Here is a 19898-nt window from a genome sequence, read left to right on the forward strand (position 1 = left end):
GTCTTCACGGTTTCCTAAGCACGGCCATCACTGCCACGAATAAAATCAAATCTCATGCTCTGAACTCTCGCCTGTTTCAACAGCTTTGCTTTGAAAACGACGAAGACTTTCAAAAGTTGCTGTTCCACACAGAAGTGAGGTGGTTACCACGGGGAAATTGTCTGAATCGCTTTTATGCTTCGTTTGATTCAAAAAGTTTGAGAACTTCTGGTCTACTCTAAGCTAGAAATGAAGGGAGATAACTGTGAATATACCAGAATATATTAAAACTGTCTTTATAAGAATGGAAGTGTTTAGGAAGGTGTTTAGGCATACAACAACAACAACAACAACAAATGAACAGTTCAAAGTTTATCTTTATTCCAAAAGTTAACCTCTAACAACACGGAAGCCAAACAAGTAAAGGAATTACTTTGTGGCAGAGAGATCTACTAGAAGTAGTAGCCAAATCCACCACTAATCACACCTTGTCACCTTAAAGAAGAATACACTGGACAATGTGTTTCTGGCTCCTCTACGTTAGGGATAAATACAGGATGGTCATGGCTGGAATGCGTTTGATCATAGGTCTATGTTTGGTTGATCTGGGACTAAACAACAATATCTACACAGAAATTCACTCTGTTTGCGGTAGACATTCGAGTGCTTCAAAACACTCAGCTTCCAGAAGAGCATCTCTGAGTGTTTTCAATGTGCGTTTCTCAGGATCACAGGCTGTAAACCATTTGCGGAGCGTCTGGAAACCCTTTACTTCGGTGTTACCAGGATTGTCATGCTTGATAATTTCCAACTGGACACTTTTAATTCCTAAAATCCTACCTGAAAAACATACAACAATAAGAAATAATTACCAGAACGTCAACAATAAAATAAAAGATGTGTTCTGTAGGTTGTAATAAATTATAACAAAGCAATTCTGCCAGTAGAGAAATTAGAAAATGGTTAAGATACATGAAACACTTTTTATCTCAAGTCTGCCAGATTAAAGTAGATATCTGCGTTAGCAAGAACTACGGCAACAATAAAAACAACAACAGCCTATCAATAAACTTAATAAAAATGTAAAACAAACAAAGACATTGTCATTAACTCACCTGTTTACCCCGAAGCAACAACATATTTTGCTTCTTTGTTCCAAATGATAATATTAAATCGATTGAATATTTCCAAATTATCCGTATTATCAAGTGTTAACCTCGGTGGTTATTTTACGAATTTTCAATAAATTCGACATGTTTAATAGAGTTACTTTAAAGCTAATCTTTCAAGTGAAAATGAGGAATGGAACAGGTTCTCCATCATTAGATCAGGCGAGAATTAGGTGCTGTCATTTTATACCCACCAACTTGCTGCCATTCACACTTTGACTTCTCTACCCTTACTTGGAGACACTTCGCCTCCAACTTTGAACACTCTGAAATAAATATTTAAAAGTTTTGCAATTTATAGTACCATCAATGGTTAACTAGTGACCACTATAGCTTTGGTCAACATTTTTATACTTTCTACATTGGTATCACAACAAAACAGAGTAACCTTCCTTAATCTCTTCTTTCTAGTAAGATATTCTACATAATCTTACAATATAAGAATTATCTCATTTAATTATCACCACTTAATAACACTGCTTTTCTTAGTTTTGTCTTTGCTTTCTTATATATGTGCCAAACCAATGGCATGGCGTTCTCTCATCTCTAAACTTCACTAACCAACATTCTTCTCATTTCCTGCTTAACTCCAATGACAAACAAAAGTCAATATTAACTCTGTTGTGGCAACTAATTTATCTAAACTCAGTGGATATGTTACAAAATTTCAGCAACGTCTTTAATAGAATTCTTTCAGAGCTAACCATTCTATAGGAAATTAGGAATAGAACCTGTTTATCTAAACTCAGTGGATATGTTACACAATTTCAGCAATGTCTTTAATAGAATTCTTTCAGAGCTAACCATTCTATAGCAAATTAGGAATAGAACCTGTTTATCTAAACTCAGTGGATATGTTACAAAATTTCAGCAATGTCTTTAATAGAATTCTTTCAGAGCTAACCATTCTATAGGAAATTAGGAATAGAACCTGTTTATCTAAACTCAGTGAATATGTTACACAATTTCAGCAATGTCTTTAATAGAATTATTTCAGAGCTAACCATTCTATAGGAAATTAGGAATAGAACCTGTTTATCTAAACTCAGTGGATATGTTACAAAATTTCAGCAATGTCTTTAATAGAATTCTTTCAGAGCTAACCATTCTATAGGAAATTAGGAATAGAACCTGTTTATCTAAACTCAGTGGATATGTTACAAAATTTCAGCAATGTCTTTAATAGAATTATTTCAGAGCTAACCATTCTATAGGAAATTAGGAATAGAACCTGTTTATCTAAACTCAGTGGATATTTTACAAAATTTCAGCAACGTCTTTAATAGAATTCTTTCAGAGCTAACCATTCTATAGGAAATTAGGAATAGAACCTGTTTATCTAAACTCAGTGGATATGTTACAAAATTTCAGCAATGTCTTTAATAGAATTCTTTCAGAGCTAACCATTCTATAGGAAATTAGGAATAGAACCTGTTTATCTAAACTCAGTGGATATGTTACAAAATTTCAGCAACGTCTTTAATAGAATTCTTTCAGAGCTAACCATTCTATAGGAAATTAGGAATAGAACCTGTTTATCTAAACTCAGTGGATATGTTACAAAATTTCAGCAACGTCTTTAATAGAATTCTTTCAGAGCTAACCATTCTATAGGAAATTAGGAATAGAACCTGTTTATCTAAACTCAGTGGATATGTTACAAAATTTCAGCAATGTCTTTAATAGAATTCTTTCAGAGCTAACCATTCTATAGGAAATTAGGAATAGAACCTGTTTATCTAAACTCAGTGGATATGTTACACAATTTCAGCAATGTCTTTAATAGAATTCTTTCAGAGCTAACCATTCTATAGCAAATTAGGAATATAACCTGTTTATCTAAACTCAGTGGATATGTTACAAAATTTCAGCAATGTCTTTAATAGAATTCTTTCAGAGCTAACCATTCTATAGGAAATTAGGAATAGAACCTGTTTATCTAAACTCAGTGGATATGTTACAAAATTTCAGCAATGTCTTTAATAGAATTCTTTCAGAGCTAACCATTCTATAGGAAATTAGGAATAGAACCTGTTTATCTAAACTCAGTGAATATGTTACACAATTTCAGCAATGTCTTTAATAGAATTATTTCAGAGCTAACCATTCTATAGGAAATTAGGAATAGAACCTGTTTATCTAAACTCAGTGGATATGTTACAAAATTTCAGCAATGTCTTTAATAGAATTATAGAATTATTTCAGAGCTAACCATTCTATAGGAAATTAGGAATAGAACCTGTTCTGACAAGCAAAACAAACTAACTCAGGTGAAGGTAAAGTTTATAGAAATGAATTAAGTACTCTTATTTTATACTCACTAGTTGGCAGTACTTTACTTTCTGAAGGATGTGCTGGTGTCTGAACTTCCTTGTTCTCTGATTTTGGAGTCACTGAAATAAATAGTTCTCTTTATAGTATAATTTTGTTATTTCTGTTAATAATTTGCTATACTGTGAAAAGTGAATGACGATGAGAATGGGAGGGAGCAGCAGATCTTGTCGGATGCGAATGTCTCTTTTGAATAGCAACAAGGGAGAAGCTTGAGATGACAATATGGTGTGAGGAATGTAAGCTGATACATCTTGTTGAATTAACTGTTCCACATGAAGGTGATTTAGATGCAGCCGAGGTTGGGAAAGATGAGAGTTATAAAACACTACTAGAAGACTGTACAGCCCCTGGCTGGAGTGCAGTACACAATTCCCTGATTGAGTTCGTTGTAAGGGTTTTATGAGGACCAGACTGAGATGGTGGTTGCTACCAATTGTTGTCTAACATAGGTAAGCAAACACTATCTTGAAGAAGATACAGATTGTAATTGAAAGGACCAGCCATTGAATGTAGCTGAAAAAGAATGATAAAACCTGGTTGGAAAGATGATGATCCCAAAATGGTCTTGCTGTTCAGTGCTAGTCAGTTGAAAAAATAGGCGCGGGTCTTGCATCAGTGAAGGATGCCAGAACTCTGTAAAACCATCGAAAGGAAGGCCCCGAGATAATGTGCATTCTATCCCAACAAACCCTGGCAGCCAGTATGTTGAGGTTTTGACTGACCGTACTCGAAGTACCAATCTATTTCCAAGTCTCTGATCGCTGAATATTTTCGTCCACCACAAAATAAACTGACCTTCCTAAACCTCATCTCTACGAAGACATTATTCATAATCCAAACAATGCAGATCATCTCATTTAATCATCGCCAATTCATAACCCTGCTTTTGCCTTTCTTTTGTTATATCTTTTCCAAATCTATGATGTGTGATTGTCCTCTCACCTCTAGACTTCATTAACCAACATTCTTCTCATTTTCTGCTTCATTCCAATGTCAACCAAGTTGGTCATCAAAGATCTAACCACAAACAGGTGGCACGCTGCTTCATATAGGATAAACACACACCTGATCTCTTTGTCAAATGTTGCCGGTGGTAACCTTTAATTTCAACTGCCCCACATCACAGTTCACCAGAATGTTCTCTGATTCTAGAAATATTTGAAGACATTTGGAGATCATTCATCCCCCTTAATAATTCTACACATTAGGAGCAGAAAATGATGACGGGTGGCTTAAAAGGCTTCAGTACACATGCACGAAACATCATCAACCACATATAACTGTTCATCCACGCATTGTTGCAGTGATAATATCTGAAATGTCTACGGAAGAGCTGATACTCAAGAATAGAGGTTATCTCTATCAAATTTCATGTAAATATCAAGCAAAATTTCCCACCCCTTGAAGTCCCTTACATCAATGAGGCGAGTTTCAATAGGATGAAAATCTAGTTACTAGGAAATTTTAGTAAAAGTTGCTAAAATAGGCATAGGAGTGGCTATGTGGTAAGTAGCTTGCTTACGAACCACATCGTTCCGGGTTCAGTCCCACTGCGTGACACCTTGAGCAAGTGACTTCTACTATAGCCTCGGGCCGACCAAAGCCTTGTGAGTGGATTTGGTAGACAGAAACTGAAAGAAGCCCGTCGTATATATGTATATATATATGTGTATGTTTGTGTGTCAGTGTTTGTCTCCCAACATTGCTTGACAACGGATGCTGGTGTGTTTACGTCCCCGTAACTTAGCAGTTCGGCAAAAGAGCTGATAGAATAAGTACTAGGCTTACAAAGAATAAGTCCTGAGGTCGATTTCTTCGACTAAAGTTGGTGCTCCAGCATGGCCGCAGTCAAAAGGCTGAAACAAGTAAAAGAGTAAGCGGCAGCAGATGTGTGCAAGAGTGAGGACTGCACTGGTATGGTTATGCGATGTGGGTGGATGAGGACAGCCGCATAAAGAAGTGCCGATCTCTAAATGTGGAAGGACGAGGAAAACCCGGGAAAGGCGTAGCGCAAAGTGGTGAGAAATGATCCTTATATACTGAGCCTTACAGAGGAAATGGCAAAGGATCAAGACAATTGGTGATTTGCTTGGTAAGCCCTGTTTATCTCAGTAAACTCGATGGCATAAAGACATCTCTTTTAGGCTTATGCCCACCCCTTGCACACAATATGTCCCCATTAAATCTATTCCCCACAGCCTATCCTTACAATATCCCTTCCCTCCTCTACCTCTGCCACTCATTATATTCCTTTCGCAACCTCCTAAACTCATCCACACCCCATCACCGATCCCCACTCCACTCATCTTTATACTTCCCCATCTTTTCTCACTCCTCTTTATCACTGCTCCCTCTCTCCTCTTTATCACTCTTCTCTCCCTCTCTCTCCCCTATATCACTCCTCTCTCTCCCTCTCTCTATCACTCCTCCGTCACTCGCTATCTGTCTTTCTCTCTCTGCTCTCCCCACCAGAAGCAGCCATATTTCCCCTCTTAACGCAAAACTTTTTATTGAGTCCCTTAATTCTGCTCCCCACCTCAGTTGAGAGATCTTGTTCTGGAAATTAGTTAGCGACTTCATTGTTATTGGTGCTGTTTTAAAAGTAGCCACTACACTCTGTGAAATAATGAATTACTAATCACCTCTAGTCACCCACAATTCACTGTAAAAACTTTGTTTGTTCCTTCTCGAGCAATGCCTGGCTCATAAGGGCCGGTTTCCCGGTATGCTTGGCGTATAGGTTTCCCACCTGGACGGGACGCCAGTCCGTGGCAGGTGAGCTGCAAGATGCAGGAGGAAAGAGTGAGAGAAAGTTGTGGCGAAAGAGCCAGCAGAAGTTTCGCCATTCCCTTCTGCTGGAGCCGCGTAGAGCTTAGGTGTTTCGCTCATAAACACATACATCGCCCGGTCTGAGATTCGAACGCGCGATCCCTTAACCGCGAGTCCGCTGCTCTAACCACCAGGCCATGTACCTCCACACTGTAAAAACTTGATATTTACTGAAAGAACTCTGGAGTTTTATTAATATGTCTATTAGTCACCGTTTAACTTGCAATATCCCTCATTAGTCTTATCTTGCAGACAGTGGCAAGCCTTGTATTTGGATGAAGACAAAGTTTGGTGAATGAGGTGATTGATAAAGTATCAATAAGGAAAGATACCTGGAAAACTTTTTATCATAAATCTGCTACATTTATGACAGGTGTGACTCTACATAGTAACGCGAAATACATTATTCAACAGCATAAAGTCAATGAGATAAACAGACAGATCATCAAATAGTATTCTTACCGAATCCGCTTTTCTCAACTATAATCTGTTGACACTTTGGACAAGTTTTACGCTGAATTTTTAAACAGCAATCTTTGCATGTAACGGTGTGTCCACATGGTTGGAACTTCACTGTAGGTTCGTTAACTTCACACAGCAGACATCTGTGGAACAAGACATAAACACATCCCACGGATAACATTAGTTTATAACAAGTATTGCATTGAGTACATGTTTAGAGTACAGAATATTATGAGACCCTACAAAGACCAATAAGAGTACATAAAAATATTTTCTTTAAATAATTACATAAATGCAGATTTGTGGTATGACTGCTACACATATTCGTGTAGCATTCACATACATGTTAAATATGTGTCTTGACTCTGGGACATCACAAAAATTGCTCCATACATTCCAGAAATATTTTCCATTCTAGTAGAGAGCTAATTTCTTCTGAACAAAACTTAACCTGTTTAACAAGTTCTCTATATTTAGACATTTAATTTTGAATTGCATGGATGGACAGTCAGGATACGAACAGTATGTAACAAAATAAGTCACAGTTATAAAACAGAATAATACCCTGAGAATCATGTCTGACATATATGTACAAAACCAGAGAAATCTTTTGAGAATTGATGTGTTGAATGCAATAAATGTCATGCTTTGATCTGCCTTAAATGTACCACGAACCGCCTGATGGTCCCAGTCCAACAAAAGGTACACAATGGTTCTATGATGGATGGAATATAGGAAATGGTCCAACTACCAAAGTGGTCCTTTTATTGCCTGACCTGTGTGTCTTTTCCAACTAGTACTGTCAAACAAAACAACCCACCCATAAGGAAATTGCAGATATTCGATAAATGATCTCTGAATTGAGCATCGAAATGACATATATTAAAGCAAAAATCTTTACCGGATCACACAATGAAGGATCATATCAGAAAACACTGCTTCCAAACCTGTCTCTAGTTATGGCTGAATCCAGGTTTAAAAAAGAAAGCTCTGCTATCTGCCATGGATGATGTAGCTGTTCTTGGTGTATCTGAAGAAATCATTGCTCTACATCTCACAATTTGTCCACTTGTCCATGTGAAAGTGACTGATTTGGACAGAGGAGACACAGAAAAAATGTCGGTAGACAGATAAATTCTAGTTACTTCCAAGTAACAATTTCAAAATGTGTTTATTCGTTTCATTATTAAGTACTACATATTCCTGGTGGTCCCAGAACTTTAAAATAAGGATTTGAGAGACGTAGATGAGGGAGTCAGTGAGGTATATAGCTATCAACACAGCCAATCATGTTAATGAAAATAGATGTCCTTCGATCCCCTAACAACAGCATTTTCTGTTAATTGTTCTTCTTACTGTTGCTGGATGGCCTTTGGTCAAGATGCTAGCCACAGTATAACGTACTGATAGAACTAAACCTAAACAAAACAAACATAAAAACATAATTATATACAAAATAAAAATGAACCAGTTTATCTTTTCAATGTCAGAGAATACTTACAGCGATGGTAAAAGCGTTTTCATTTTCTGCTTTAAAACTGGATTTTCGATGAGATCCAGTGGGGTCTCATCACCTTTGTTTTTATGGTGAAAGTGTCCTCCAGAATAGGCTAGATACATAGCAACGATTGTGCCAGATCGCCTCTCTTTTTTGCTCAAATTAAGCATATTGTAGAACTACAAATGATGAAATATAAAACGATGAGTACAATGTTACTCAAATACACATCATTGATGCCCCAAATTACACAACAATTCGCCTCCATCTACACATACTTTGCACATCCAGTGATTAAACTCATTACACAGTATTGAGTTCCTACATCACATCAAGTTAAGTCTATTTGTCATTTCCATTTGTTCTTACTCTGTTTTCTACAGTAAAACAATATTTTAAATACGACAATATTTTATAAACAAACTGTAGAAATGTCGAACGTATTTGGTATTCTACACACAAGAAAGTAAATTTCGAATGCAGTAAAGCTCTAACAATTACAAAGAAAGATTGGGTGTTTTACCCTGCCACCTGCTGGCAAATGTGTTCCATCTTATAAGGGCAAATAACCAATCTTTCTTTGCTGTTCCTACAGCTTTACTACATTCGGAATTTATTTTCTTGTCTGAAAAAAAAACCAAAACTTTAAATATATGGCTATTATATTGAACAGAACAAAACGTATTAACACCAACTTTACACGTATTTAATGAATAAATATCTATTTGTCAGTCACAAATATCACAAAATATTCGATAAAAAACAATATGAAACAAAATCAAAGCATCAAAACATAATCAAAATCAAAATCAAACCATAAGAAATATAGCGGAACAAGTATCACTATCATAAAGCACAATATGCTTTCACGTGATTTGAGGGAGAGGAGGGAGAAGAGGGAGAAAGAAATGAGTGAGAAAGAAAAAGGAGAGAGAGAGAGAGAGAAAAGGAGGAGGTAGAGAAAAAGGAGGGACAGAGCGAAAAAAAGGAGAAATAGAAAAAGAGTGAGAGGTAAGCGTCCATGACATGAGGTAGAGGGAATGTAATTGTAACGCTTTCAAGTGATTAGTTGAAGGGAAAGAGAAGAGAAAGAACAATGAGAGAGAAAAGGAGGATAAGGTGGAGAGTGAGACAGAAGGGGGAGAAAGAAAAGGAGAGAGAGAGAAAAAAAGGGGAGAGAGAAGCGTCCATGACAGGAGGTGGGGGTAAAGTAATAATCTTAGCAGAGGGGTGATGTTCTGATGGTGAGGTTAAAGGGAGGGAGAGAGGAGAGAGAGAATAGCGGGGGAAGGGAAAAAGAGATGAGAGAGAGATGGATGTGAATAGAGACATGACAAGCAATGTCTGTCTGTCTGTTTGTCTCTCTCTCATATATTTATAAACGAGTTTAAGACTTACCTTATCTAAAATCTCTACGGTCTCGTCCTCAGAATGAAATACCCCTTTCTTCACAGCAAGGTGTAGGCAGTTATTATTATCTGCATCAACCGCCTTTATATCAGCTTTATGTAACACTAGCTTGTGGGTCATTCCGAGGTGACCCTCGGAGACAGCTAGAAGCAAGGGTGTCATTTTGTTGCAGTTCTTGATATCCAATTCCACTTGACTCTTTATAGAAATAAAAAAAAAACAAAGAATGAAAAGTTGCATAAAAATCGGGGTAGATATCAAGGTATCGTTTGTGTCTTCTACTGGGGACTTGATTAAACTGATCGTGTACATTTGATGTTTGTCAGTGAAGTTGTCCTTCCATATTGTCCCTCTATAACTTGCTATGGGTGTGTGTTAGAGACATGATAAATCTATTAAGATGTCATGAACAGATTGGTTCAGCCTAATCTGCTTTTATCCCTCGCAATAATAAGCTTTAGGTGAGTTGAAATAGACTGAACACAGGATTAGCAGATTAAGTCTAGTAAAGAAGAATTATAATTTCTAACGAATTCTTTTGATGTTGCTGTTGAGCGAACGGTCTTCGTCCCAGAGCTCGCAAGATGGGAGAAGTCCGAAACGTGGTCCTTTGCTTTTCGTAAGACCCGCAAAAGAGAAAGCAGGTCAACCCCCGACACCGAGAGCATCGACGGATGGATGAACGCGCATCCAGGCTCAGCGGTTGCGTAGGAGGTCGAGGACAGCAAACAGGAAGAAAGAGTGAGAGAAAGTTGGAGCGAAAGAGTACAGGAGGGGTCGCCACCACCCCAGACCATCAGATGTTGTTACACACCGCTGGTCACAATGTGTTCGCATTGTTTTAGCCTTCGAATGACGCCACCCCGCTGGCTAAGCGAGCAGGCCAATAGAAGAAAGAGTGGGAGCAAGAGTGGTGAAAGAGTACAGCAGGGATCACCACCACCCCCTGCCGGAGCCTCGTGGAGCTTTAGGTGTTTTCGCTCAATAAACACACACAACGACCGGTCTGGGAATCGAAACCGCGATCCTCCGACCGCGAGTCCGCTGCCCTAACCACTGGGCCATTGCGCCTCCTGATGTTGCTGTATTAACAAGGGTTTCATAAAACAGCCGGGTTTATTAGTATTCAACGTTAGAACACTAATGTATACTACATAGTGCATATAATATGTATATGTGGACTAACCTGGGCCAGCATCAAAGCCACCACATCGTAGTGTTGTCTGAAAGTTATAGAAATTGCAAATTACTGGGACATTAATTAATGGAAACAAAAGTAATTAGATCACTAAAGCCTAATGCATCAATAATTATATATATATATATATACAAACGCATACATACATACATTAATACATACATACATACATACATACATACATACATACATACATACATTAATACATACATACATACATACATACATACATACATACATACATTAATACATACATACATACATACATACATACATTAATACATACATACATACATACATTAATACATACATACATACATACATACATACATCCATACATACATACACACATACACACATACATACATGCATGCATACATACATACATATCCAGTTAATATACTCTCCACAATTGAACAACGGTATACATATATAAACCTATTTCTTTATTACCCACAAGGGGCTAAACACAGAGGGGACAAACAAGGACAGACATAGGTATTAAGTCGATTCCATTGACCCCAGTGCGTAACTGGTACTTAATTTATCGACCCCGAAAGGATGAAAGGCAAAGGCAACATCGCGGAATTTGAACTCAGAACGTAACGCAGACGAAATACCGCTAAGCATTTCGCCCGGCGTGCTAACGTTTCTGCCAGCTCGCCGCCTTACATATATAAACCGGTGATTGTCGTACGCTGATGACGGGTGAAGACCCAGAAACTGCAGTCCGTGCGTATCACTTAGGTTGACGAGGGAACGATGACCTCCCTTTGCAAATACCGATAGGGCACAGAGAGTGTGCCTATAGCCAGCTGGAGGAGATATTCTCCTGGGGCTACAGGCTGCAGTAACACCCACCCTTGGTGGTTAGCCATATTGAGATGGCAAATATACCTCACATTGTCGTGCAGTTATTGTTTATACCTCGTTCAGAGATTTATTATATATATATATATATATATATATCAATAATACAGTGATTGTTTCCTATCAGGAACAAAGTGTTTAATATGATTACTATAGAAGTGCTCAATTGAAAGAGAGAAATATATCAAGCTAAGGTTATTGAACAAACAAATGCAAGGTCATCCAGATAACATTTCATAACTCGAACATTTAATCATAGAATATACATTCCGTGATGTTTAAATGTTCGTGTTATGAAATGCTATGTGGATGACCTTGCATTTGTTTGTTCTATAACCTTAGCTTGATATATATATATATGTGTGTGTGTGTGTGTGTGTGTGTGTGTGTACGTATGTATGTATGTATATGTATATATATATATACACCTGAGTAAATACATATTTACAGTACAATGATCAAATGATCAACTATTACATAGGTACAAGGTCTGAAATCTAGGGGTGGAGAAGAGGGTACAGTTATTGTATGGACTTCAGAGCGTAACTGGTATTGCCTTTTCATCAACTTCGCAAGAATGAAAGGACAAGTTGACGTCAGCAGGATTTGAACCCAGAATATAAAGGGCCTCAGATACTGCAAGGTATTTTGTTCAACACTATTAAGACATAAGAACAGGAGAGAGGGGGAATAGTTAATCAAACTGAAACCCTAGATATTACTGGAATACATTGTATCGACCCTAGGGTGACAATAAATTCTCTGGTAGGATTTGAACTGTCATCCTAAAGAAACAAACCTAAATATTGGAATGAGACGATCCTGTATTTAGTCCAGGGTCAGAGGAAAGAAGGACAGTAAAAGAGGGAGAGAGGGGGAGAGAGAGAAAGAGAAAGAGGGGGAGGGGAAGAGGGGGGGTTTCGATGGAGTGAAATGAAAACAGACAGGACTTGAACCTGTAACATCGAGATAACGGAGGATGAAATAAGGTAAAGAATCTAGTCAGATACCTACAACAGCATATATGGTAATGATTAATTAACGAAGTAGATTACAGTGTCATTGCAGTGTGAAAGAGAGAAGTCGGCGGACGAGCCACGGTGGGAGAATGACAAAAGTGAATCAATGAAAAACTTTGAAAACATAAAAGAGATTTGGATAATCCAGATTCAAGGGAACCTACTTTAGAACTGCCAGGTGTAGAGGTGTGTTGCCCTCTATATTCCTTAGATTAACATCAGGATTAGATTTCAGAAGTTGTTGAACAGCTTGTTTGTGTCCACTGCGACAGGCCCAGTGTAAAGGTGTGTTACCATATTTAATATCTTTCGCATTGACTTTAAGTTCAGGTATTTGAAGTTCTTTAATAATATTTTCGTATCCAAGTCCACAGGCCACATGTAGAGCTGTAACAGCGTCTGAATCCACAGCATTGACATCAGCTTTAGTTAAGGAAGTTTTTGAACAGCACTTGCTCGACCATAGGAGCTGTTGAACAACTTCAAGATGTCCACTATCACAGGCCCAGTGTAGAGGTGTGTAGTGATATATATCTTTCTTATTGACGTCGGCACCAAACAGCAAGAGTTGTTCAACAATGTCTTTAAATCCCCAACTGCAGGCCCAGTGTAGCGGCGTGTTATTATGTTTATTCTCCAGATTAACATCAGGTTTATACAAGAGAAGTTGTTGAATGACTTCTGTGTTACCCCTGTGACAAGCCAGAAGTAGAGGTGTGTCACCGTTCACGTTTTGTTTATTGATCTGAAAAGCAATAAAAATATTAAAAATATCGTCTAGAAAAGAAGATACAAGAATTAAAAACACAGAAAGAGAAAGGTCCCTCTAAACATCACATGAAATATGTAAATATTTCCTATATATATATATGTGTGTGTGTGTGTGTAAATTTATATATATATATATATATATATATATATATATATATATTTATGTGTGTATGTATGTATACATATATATATATATATATATATATATATATATTATATATATATATATATATATATATATATATCTATATATATCTATATATATATGTATATATATATATATATATATATATAGGGAGAGTTTACGAAAAAAACAAAAGACGAAGACAGGTGGTGTACAAAACAAACAGATGTATTAGTATAACGCTCAGGAATAGAAAAAGCATTTTACGTTTCGTGCCTACGCTCTTCTACAGAAAGGGACACAGAAAAAACAAGGAGAGAAACAAGAAGAGCAAAAAATGTGTGTGTAGTGGCTGACGATCTATATATATATATACACTAGGTATGAATGAGATAGTATGTAAGATCACACCTGCATCAGAAGCAGTGTTCACGTCCAGAGGCAACACGACACATCACCTCGAAGGCCAATCCAACATTGAGGATGTCATATATAAGAAGGAGGTGACGTCAAAACCCCAGTGGCGTAAAAACGCGCAGAAATCTGCGGGTATGATAGAAGATCTTTTCAGCACCAAATTGAACAACCGCAAACCCTTCTTTCATATTGAATACAAGTGAAATATCTTGTCTAGGGGTATATATATATTTCTTTATTGCCCATAAGGGGATAAACACAGAGGGGACAAACAAGGACAGACAAATGGATTAAGTCAATTATATCGACCCCAGTGCATAACTGGTACTTACTTAATCGACACTGAAAGGATAAAAGGCAAAGCTGATCTCGGCGGAATTTGAACTCAGAACGTAGCGGCAGACGAAATACCGCTAAGCATTTCGCCCGGCGCGCTAACGTGTCTGCCAGCTCGCCGCCTTTGTCTAGGCGTATATAGTCTTTAATGAAATGTTCCCTGGATTAGAACATTAACTGGGGTGTCCTGGAGAGGGGCAAGTCATGCTTCAATAGTAAGAAGAGGTTCAGGCTCCATTTAGCAGTGAATCAAACGATATACATGAATTGTTTTGACCCTGACATCTTTCTAAACTGTAAAAGTTAAGTTTTTCTTTCATGTCCACGTGAAAGATGATAATATTGAATTGGGACCTACAGATTGTATTATGTTTGAAAAGAATAGAACTTCCCCAATCCCAGCCTAAGGGATCAGCGCAGTGGTGACGGCACCCATCTTTACACGCGCCACCTGTCTATCCGCAGATGAACTCAGAACTAGCAGCCTAACCTCATCCCTTCTGCCAAACATCACCACCCACCCTGCACCCATACTAACCCTATAAACCGGATGTGACAGTTGCTGACCTCCATCTAAAGGGAGTCGTCATCATACATTTTATAACAACCCCTTCTGAAGATTCCCAGATTAAGTAATCAGCTTTGTCTAAATTTGTGTGGAGAACTAATTGGCAAAACGCGGGGATATAAATCTACAGTATTATATAGTATAGCGATTAATGTGTGTGTGTGTATGTGCGTGTGTGTGTGTGTGTGTGTGTGTGTGTGTGTGTGTGTGTGTGTGTGTGTGTAAGCACATGGTCTAGTGGTTAGAGAAGTGGACTCGCGGTTGAGGGATCACCGGTTCGAATCTCAGACCGGACAACGTGTGTATTCATGAGCAAAACACCTAAGCTCCAAGCGGCTCCGGCAGAAGGTAATGGCGAACTTCTGCTGACTCTTTTGCCACAACTTTCTCTCAATCGTTCCTCCTGCATCTTGTGGCTCACCTGCGACGGACCGGCGTCCCGTCCCGGTGGGGAACCTATACGCCAAGGAAACCGAGAAACCGGCCCTTACGAGCCATGCATGGCTTGAGAAGGAACAAACATACTGTGCGTGTGTGTGTGTTTCTGTGTGTACATGTGAGTATATTTATAAACACACTAACCTGTACACTCTTATTTTCAGTGACATGTAATACTGCTTTCACCACATCTTTACAGCCCGTCTCCACCGCCAGATGGAGAAGACTGTTGCCCTGGGCGTTGCATTTCTCTGCATTGGCCCCTTTGGAGGCTATCAGCGGCACCACAGTATGCTGCTTGCTGAAAGTAAAAAGAAAAAGATCGCAGACATTGAAATAATAATGGTTGGATGAATTCTAAGAACGTTCAGAATACGGGACAAGGAAACTATGCTGGTTCTATGGAGGATGAACCAAGGTCCCAGATGAATCAATATCACAGCAAAAACTCAAATGGGAGCAACTATGTTGAACTCCCTCTTTCACCAAAAGGCAATCGCATAAGAATGGCCAAGGAAAAGGGGATTACACTGGCGGCGCTCTAGCATGAACACAGCGTTTGGGCTGAAGCTTATAAAAGAGTAGAAGAATGTGTGTGTGTGTGTGTGTGTGTGTGTGAAACTGTATAAAAAATCTAAAATAGCAACAACTTCAACAAATGGTAAATTACCAGAGACGCGTGGCATAGTCGCACATGCACCAAAGATGTCAGACAAGTTCTGAGGGACAGAACTGGAAGCAAAATGAGAAGTGATATCAAGTGAAGTAGAGAGATAGTTGAGAAACTACTTTTGAACTGAGGATGTTAGCTAGAATGGACGTGTATTTGGGGGCAGTGAGAGTCCCCGAGTTGCTAACAGGTTCAGGTCAGTGATTAAGGAGTTCATTTCAAAGTGATTCCAAGAATTTAAGGCAAATGAATTTTTAACCCGAGATGGAGTTGAAATTACAGTTAATATTTCATCGAATGAGTTGAGTATGTTATGGATGTATGGGGTATCATAATCTCTGGGAGGGAGTTTAAAGATTATTACTGCCATAAGAAACTATGGAAACCCTTTTTTCCTGTTTCAGAACTGAAATAAACATTGCTGGAGGAGAAAAATGTATTCATCTCTCCATAATCAATATTAATAGAAGATATTGAATCGCAGTGGGTCAGTCTTAAGAACTGTTGGGTCTCAAAGATTATCTCCAAAACAAAAATAATCTGTTTTGACTACAGGTCACCAAAAAAGGATTTTATGATTCCATAATGAAGAGAATTCATGGAGAATGTGAGAAAAAAGATGTTGCTGTTTCTTACTATCATGTTGCTGTCGTATTCTTCGGTTATGACGACGAGGGTTCCAATTGATCCATTCAAAGGAACAGCCTGCTGCTCGTGAAATTAACGTGCAAGTGGCTGAGCACTCCACAGACACGTGTACCCTTAACGTAATTCTCAGGGAGATTCAGTGTGACACAGAGTGTTACAAGGTTGGCCCTTTGAAATGTGATTGCTACTCATCTTTGCCAGCTGAGTGGACTGGAGCAACGTGAATTGAACTCACGACCTTACGGGAATTGAACTCATCACCATACGATTGTGAGCGGAATGCCCGAAATACTAAGCTACGTGTGTGTGTGTCCTAGAGCAAGACAGTTTATTTCACGTAACTGGCAAAAATGAATAGTACCTGTGTTTCAAGGGGTCAGCCTTGTCACACTCTGTGTCATGCTGAATCTCCTCGAGAACTACGTTAAGGGAACACGTGTCTGTGGAGTACTCAGCCACTTGCACATTAATTTCACTACCAAACTGTTCCGTTGATCATATCAGCTGGGACCCTCGTCGTCGTAACCGACGGAGTGCTCCTGTAGTCGTGTCACACTGGCACTACTCGGGGGCATCTTTGGACATTTAACCTGCCTGGAATTGGAAGTAAACAAAACAGATTTATAGATTCTGGCTAATTCTGAACTTACCCACTCACAGCATAATGAAATGCTGTACAATCATCTCTGTCCTTCATGTCTAAATCAGACCCGGCTTCTATTAAGGAATTTATCAAATCTATGTTTCCCGCTTGACAAGCAGCCATCAGATATGTCAGACCCCATGAATTTGTTTCGTTGATCTGAAGGGAAGAAAGTGAAACCGTATGAAATATATTAAAGGAGAAAGAGAGGAGAAGAGAGAACAAGGAAGATGTTTGGGTGAGAAAAAAAGGGATTTCAAAGAGAAAAAAAAACGGGCAAGAAAGATACACACATCATCATCATCATCATCATAGTCATCATTTTGCTTCTGCTTCTCATGCCGACATAAGTTACAGTAGTCTTCATGGTTTCGCTTGTTTGAAGTTATTGTTGATCTAGACGCGTGGGATGACTACACACACACACACACAAACGCAAACATACACACACTCTCTTTCTCTCTCTCACACACTCACACAAGTGTTCGCTAGAAATAAAGTCACAATATTTGAAGAAAATATCTTAAAAAAAGTTAACTAAAAATTATTGAAAATTACGGAAAGCCTTTGTTGGTATTAACGATTGATAGTTTAGTAAAGAGGTGGACAGAAGAATATTTAGGAGAATCATCGAACTCTACCATTTGATGGTAGACAGTGTCTCATCTGCTGACTACCAGCCTATTATTCTAAAGTCCAATATTTCAATGGTTAAGAAAAAATCATAAACAACCATCAGCTTTATTCCTTTCGGTATTTTTATCTCTTCCATGATTTGTTGTTTGTTTGTTCCTTCTCGAGCCATGCCTGGCTCATAAGGGCCGGTTTCCCGGTTTTATTGGCGTATAGGTTCCCCACCTGGACGGGACGCCGGTCCGTCGCAGGTGAGCTGCAAGATGCCGGAGGAAAGATTGAGAGAAAGTTGTGGCGAAAGAGTCAGTTGAAGTTTCGCCATTACCTTCTGTCGGAGCCTCGTGGAGCTTAGGTGTTTTCCTCATAAACACACACATCGCCCGGTCTGAGATTCGAAGGCGCGATCCCTCGACCGCGAGTCCGCTGCTCTAACAACTAGGCCATGTGCCTCCAGTCTTCAATGATTAGAAGAAGTACAATACTATAAAGCCAGATCAAGTGAGGATTTGATTTCTATGTGATACATTAGTATTTCCATGTGTTTGACAACTTCTGCAAAAGAAATGGTGTAGCCCTTGATGTCCGTAAAACCTTCAACCGTTTATAGCAAGAGAACGTCATGACAAAGTCACGATCCATCTACTGGCTGCATCTGTCCCTCATCTCTTGGACGACTGAATATTTCCTGCCAGAATACTCCGTTGCAGTGTGTGATGACAGGCTTCTCTCTCACTCACATTCCATCAACTCTGACATGCTTCATGATTGGGTTAAATATTTATAAAATCTAATGATAATGAGGATTAGAAGAAAGTTGTGGAGAAAGAAATGAAATATCAGGGACGAATACACGTGGTTACTTAGGAACATTTAATATTCTGTATGAAATATCAATCAAATAAGTAACTTTGAGAAGGCAATAAAAGGAACAACTTACCTTATGTGAATTTTTACGAATAAATCCTTTAAAATATTGAATGTCACTAAGCATAATTTTACTTATATTCTTATCAAAGGCCATGTCTTTTAAATGAAATTTGCTAGAAAAAGAAAGAAATTAATATAGTTCCTAAAAAACTTATAGAATGAGGTAAACAACAATATACAAAAGAGATTGTTTCAAAAACTTGCGTAAGTTAACATAAATATTGGAAAATTCAGTTTCTCTAAAGTATTTTATAACTGAATGTTCTTCCTGGCACTAATAAGACCAACAATAGTCACCATGTTTTGTCTCTTGGTCAGCTACATTACTCTGCTTATTACAGAATGAATGGTGACAAGTAAACCCTGAATATTAAAAAGTATAATCCGTTTATAGATCTGCTAGATGGAGACACTGTACACGGCATGAGTTGGACAGTTTAACAGGAACTGGTAAGTCAATGCAATGGTATCCAGTTCGCACATATGTACAACACTCGATGCCGAATACACAAGTGTGTGAGTAACAGATATATAAATATGTGTACCGTGTATATATGTTGTACGCGCCAGCTTAATTCAGTTCGTCCCCAGTCGAAAGACACCTGTTGTTATTTTTATTATTTTTATTGTCTTTATATTGTTTTATTGTATTTATATTTGTGTAACATTGTCTGTGTTTCCGTTACTAATGTATATATATATATATAAACATACAATTTCCATCAGTGAATTTGTGAGTACTTACAGTTGAATTAAAATATTTAGTATATTTCCTGACCTCGTATTTTGCTTCTTTTCTTTTCTTTCTCCTCGTTGCTGTACCCTCACTTTCTCTACAACTGTTTACACACGCACCCACACATTCATATGGCGGAACTCCGTCGGTTGCGACGACGAGGGTTCCAGTTTATCTGATCAACGGAACAGCCTGCTCGTGAAATTAACATGCAAGTGG

At 38.4% G+C, this 19898-nt stretch overlaps 1 protein-coding gene across 2 annotated transcripts in view; it reads right to left on the minus strand.

The window, feature by feature from the left end:
• Positions 1–336: 336 nt before the first annotated feature.
• Positions 337–19898, minus strand: part of LOC115226191 (serine/threonine-protein phosphatase 6 regulatory ankyrin repeat subunit B-like) — a 24954-nt gene continuing 5392 nt past the window's right edge. The window contains exons 2-11 of one of the 2 annotated variants that reach the window (XM_029797201.2): positions 18954–19056; positions 17391–17542; positions 15567–15723; positions 12933–13513; positions 10868–10904; positions 9670–9879; positions 8275–8450; positions 6774–6916; positions 3470–3541; positions 337–819 (exon numbers count right to left, since the gene is read on the minus strand). In XM_029797201.2, coding sequence (XP_029653061.1) covers positions 617–819; positions 3470–3541; positions 6774–6916; positions 8275–8450; positions 9670–9879; positions 10868–10904; positions 12933–13513; positions 15567–15723; positions 17391–17542; positions 18954–19037 — 1815 coding nt within the window. In that variant the 5' untranslated portion in view covers positions 19038–19056 and the 3' untranslated portion in view covers positions 337–616. Of the gene's footprint in view, positions 820–1286; positions 1415–3469; positions 3542–6773; positions 6917–8274; positions 8451–9669; positions 9880–10867; positions 10905–12932; positions 13514–15566; positions 15724–17390; positions 17543–18953; positions 19057–19898 lie in introns of those variants that run through there. The other variant, XM_036514946.1, reaches the window with a different exon arrangement.

The sequence above is a fragment of the Octopus sinensis genome, linkage group LG29, assembly GCF_006345805.1.
Source record: "Octopus sinensis linkage group LG29, ASM634580v1, whole genome shotgun sequence".
Classification (NCBI taxonomy): Eukaryota; Metazoa; Mollusca; class Cephalopoda; order Octopoda; family Octopodidae; genus Octopus; species Octopus sinensis.